Here is a 4,051-nt window from a genome sequence, read left to right as displayed (position 1 = left end):
CAAATTAGATGTGAATGTAACAAAAAATATATTGGCCAAACTAAACCTAGTTTAAAATACCATATTAATAAACAAAAAAGGTTATGTACATAGTAACAACATGTTAATTTCCCCGCTGGCCGAACATGTTGTAGAAGCAGGTCACTCAATACAGTGGCATAAAACAATAATTTTAAATGAACCCAATGCAGTAAATGAGTTCAATATCAGAGAATCTATTGAAATTATGTGTTGTAAATTAAATAATCATCTGTTAGATAGAGATGAAGGGTTGGCTAGCGATAGTACTGAATTTTGGAGAGAAATATTGACTTCATATGTGCAGTATTCATGTCACCTCGGTGAATTACACTGAGGCCAACCATTCTTGTATATAAAAAAAAACGCTGTTCGCATACATTTTTACTCCTGATTATGGTAGCGAAAGCTACCGAAATATGTAGAGTAATTTTTAATTTTTAAAAATTTTATTTTGTAATGTAAACGTTGTTTTGTCTATATTTTTAAATTCAGCTAGGCTTGGTATTATTTTCACCATATAATTTTGAAAAACCCCACCCAATGAAAGAATAATGTTACGATATTACAATGGTATCGTAAACTCGTACAACTGTAGAGGATTGAACCAAGTAACATGTGTGGGGACAAACGGTTAAACAAGATACATTTCTGGCACTCCACAGGTGAGGAATGTTGTCCTTGTCAGTTATATGACATTACTGATTCAACTAAGTTAGATGAGATTTAGGCAGTTTTGAATATCAATTTGAATTATACAGTCAACTTGTAAATAATTAAGTCTTGAGGGAGTAGAGCCAGCCCGATAAGTTCACAGTTCCTGTAAAGGGGACTGTTCAGCTTTCATAAAGTGAAGTACACACTATTGATTAGAGTTATGTTAAAAATAGATTGTCATCATATAGTGGATCTGTCCAATTTACTTATTTGAGGAACCAGTTTACTTGGAGATTTTTTTTTTATATATTTACTAGCTGGCTTACTCGTCATATTATAATATGTTTTCTAGTATTTAACGAAAACATTTTTGTGTATATTTGGTCATCTCTTGTAAGTTGTTCTTGATTATAATTTTGACTTATGTATATTTTTATGTTATATTCAAACCTTCTTCTTGATAAAACCTTATAGATTGAATCATGCTAAAAAAAAACTGGTTCACAGAAGAAATATTCCTACATCGTCACATGTCTTACCCCGCTATTTATTAATTATGATGGTTAAGGCAATAAATTATATTGTGAAGGACAAATTCACGAAATACTTCTATAAATTTGTGACTACGTTTTTAAAAATCTCTTACGAAAGGTGAAAAAACATCAATAATAATGTATTTTAGCGTTATCTATTGGGTTGAAATATATTTAAGTTTTTTGACACATACAGTCACTGGTGTGTATTATGTAATTATCCCTTAATTAATCTATAATTGATTCGTATATTTCCGAATACTCAAAGAGCCTGTTGTAAATATGATAATAAATATAAATAATAAATAAATATCAACATAAAATCCTGACTGGACTGGGATTTGAGCTCGAGATTTCCACATGATAGTCGAGCGCTATAACCACTGTGAGACCAGTCTTCATAATTCAATGTTTACGAGTAATTCAAATCCCCAATGTCATTATGTTTTTTTTTTACTATGTTGTAATATCTTCCCTAAAAATGATAAATTAATGATTTAAAAAGTTACAAAAATCTGAGATATGAACTTCAGATTTCTGTTTGAAACAACCCTTTAAACCAATTTTAACGTTACTAACAGAAAATCGAGCGTTATCGACAAAGGAAGCGTTACGAACAGAGAGTAGCATTCATTATACAGATGAATGTAGAAACAAATTCTCTCTAACCTCATGTTAATTTGATCTAGTAAATTGTCTTTCGTTTTTTAAACCACTTTAGAGTATTACCTACAATATGTCTAGTCTTCTGTTGTCGGTTGATAAGCTATATGTTTATGGACTTACAATGCTAAAATTCGGTATTGGATTCCTGAAGTGGAAAGAGCGCAGATAGCCTATTGTGTAGCATTCCGCTAAAACCAAAATAACAATACCATGGTCTCTTTTTTAAGGGTTTGAAAGCCTCTACATCATTCATGGATTTTTTCTTTTCTTCACTGAAATTACACATTTTAGTGAGGAGAAGAAAAATTAACAATTAACATAATCTTTTCTTAATTAAACACCGCTACACCTATATAGTTAAAATCATGTGAACTTTTGACTCTTACTTTCCTCGAAAACACCCCTATATAGCTAGCTTTTATTATATTTAATATTGTTTGTAATTTACATAAATTACACAACAAAACTTTGTAGGAGGAGCAGCCTCGAGGTTCTTTTTTAAAAAACAACTGTGACTGGACAGTCAGAGATGATTTTAACAATAATCAAAGGCTGAATGCTACCATTAGATAATTATATTTTACAGGGTGCCCACCAAATAGATATAATACTGTGTATTTCGGAATATGCTACCCAAGTGTGACTACACGGTCGCTGGTTCTACACAAACCCCAATTTCATTTAATGTGGGTATGTATTTAATAAAAAGTATTAATTCGATTCAAAAATTTTCTGTTTTTGATTCAAATTAAAGACAGAAAAACAAAACAAAAGTATACCGTAGAAACTAATTGCGTACGCCATGTTGCTTTTTTTTTGTAGAACCAGCTTCCTGGTCGCTAAGACCGTTGTTACGGAAGTGACGTAATCACTTTTATAGCGTATAGCAAACGTACGTTGTAAAAGGTTTTCCTAGCGCAGGTTACTATGGTAACGTTAATCATTTCTGTAACCCACAGTTGTCATGCTGAGTTATTGGGTTGTGAGAAACAAAAACACCATAAACATAAAATAGGTGAGGTGTTCTGTGACAGTTGTGTGAAAAAATTATGCTTTAAGGAATTTCTTGAGTCATATAAGTGCACAGTTTTTCCTTTTTAATTTATCCGTATAACTTACAATAGAAAAACTGTTAGTTCAATCAGTCTTAGCAAAGAAACAATTTAATGTTTGTCATTGTATAGGTCCAACGTTATCCGGTAGTTGTCCTACGAGGAACCATGCTTTATGAAAATTGTTGCACGGTATGATACCGCTTATTTCTGCGTTTGTATACATAGATTATAACAGTAAATTAGTTTTGATAATTAAGGAGAATATATTTTAGTTTACCTTTAAGTAATTGAATTATATTGCCATCATATTTTCTTACATATCATGATTTATTAACCAGTAGTTAACCAAACCAACTTTTTTATGTATCATGTAACATTAAACTTTTAAAGTTACTAGGACTTTTTTGCTCTAAACTTTCTGTTTTGTTACTGACTCAGTAGCTGAATACTAGCATATGTTAATTGGAAACCAATTATAGTTGAAAACAAAGTCATTAGAGTTAAATTTAGGGTTGAGAAATCAATTTTCATCTATCGCTCGTTTTCTGGGAAGATTGTTAATAGTATTATTAGCTTATATTATACGTTTAAGACTTGTGTAAATCCACAATTTCTCTTTTTAACAGAAAGATGCTTCCACCCAGACAGAAGTTACTTTGTGTAAGAGAGCAAGAACAGAACAGAACTCAGAAAAAGAGACAGAACATAACTCCTCACAGCGTACATCACATTTTTATCAAACTTATAATATTCCAGAAAGATTTGACCATCCAGGTTAAAAATTTTCTTTGCTAGGGGTTTGGTAACATAAGGATTGTAGGTTTAACATGAGTTACAACAAATACTCACAGTGTGAATAGTGATTTGTTTTGTCTAAACTTGAGTTACAATAAATGTTTACAGTGTGAATAGTGATTTGTTTTGTCTAAACTTGAGTTACAATAAATATTTACAGTGTGAATAGTGATTTGTTTTGTCTAAACTCTAGTTACAATAAATGTTTACAGTGTGAATGGTGATTTGTTTTGTCTGAACTTGAGTTACAATAAATATTTACAGTGTGAATAGTGATTTGTTTTGTCTAAACTCTAGTTACAATAAATGTTTACAGTGTGAGTAGTG

At 31.0% G+C, this 4,051-nt stretch overlaps 1 protein-coding gene across 5 annotated transcripts in view; it reads left to right on the top strand.

Annotated features, from left to right (window-relative positions):
* The first annotated feature begins 528 nt into the window (after positions 1–528).
* Positions 529–4,051, top strand: part of LOC106475088 (UPF0691 protein C9orf116-like) — a 7,709-nt gene continuing 4,186 nt past the window's right edge. For 2 of the 5 annotated variants that reach the window (XM_013935783.2, XM_013935782.2), the window contains exons 1-3: positions 529–683; positions 3,059–3,118; positions 3,556–3,703. In XM_013935783.2, the coding sequence (XP_013791237.1) occupies positions 3,095–3,118; positions 3,556–3,703 (172 nt within the window). In that variant the 5' untranslated portion in view covers positions 529–683; positions 3,059–3,094. Of the gene's footprint in view, positions 684–2,773; positions 3,119–3,555; positions 3,704–4,051 lie in introns of those variants that run through there. The other 3 variants (XM_022379300.1, XM_022379297.1, XM_022379298.1) reach the window with 2 other exon arrangements.

This window comes from Limulus polyphemus, unplaced genomic scaffold (genome assembly GCF_000517525.1).
Source record: "Limulus polyphemus unplaced genomic scaffold, Limulus_polyphemus-2.1.2 Scaffold8067, whole genome shotgun sequence".
Classification (NCBI taxonomy): Eukaryota; Metazoa; Arthropoda; class Merostomata; order Xiphosura; family Limulidae; genus Limulus; species Limulus polyphemus.
This window is presented reverse-complemented; position numbering and strand designations above follow the sequence as displayed.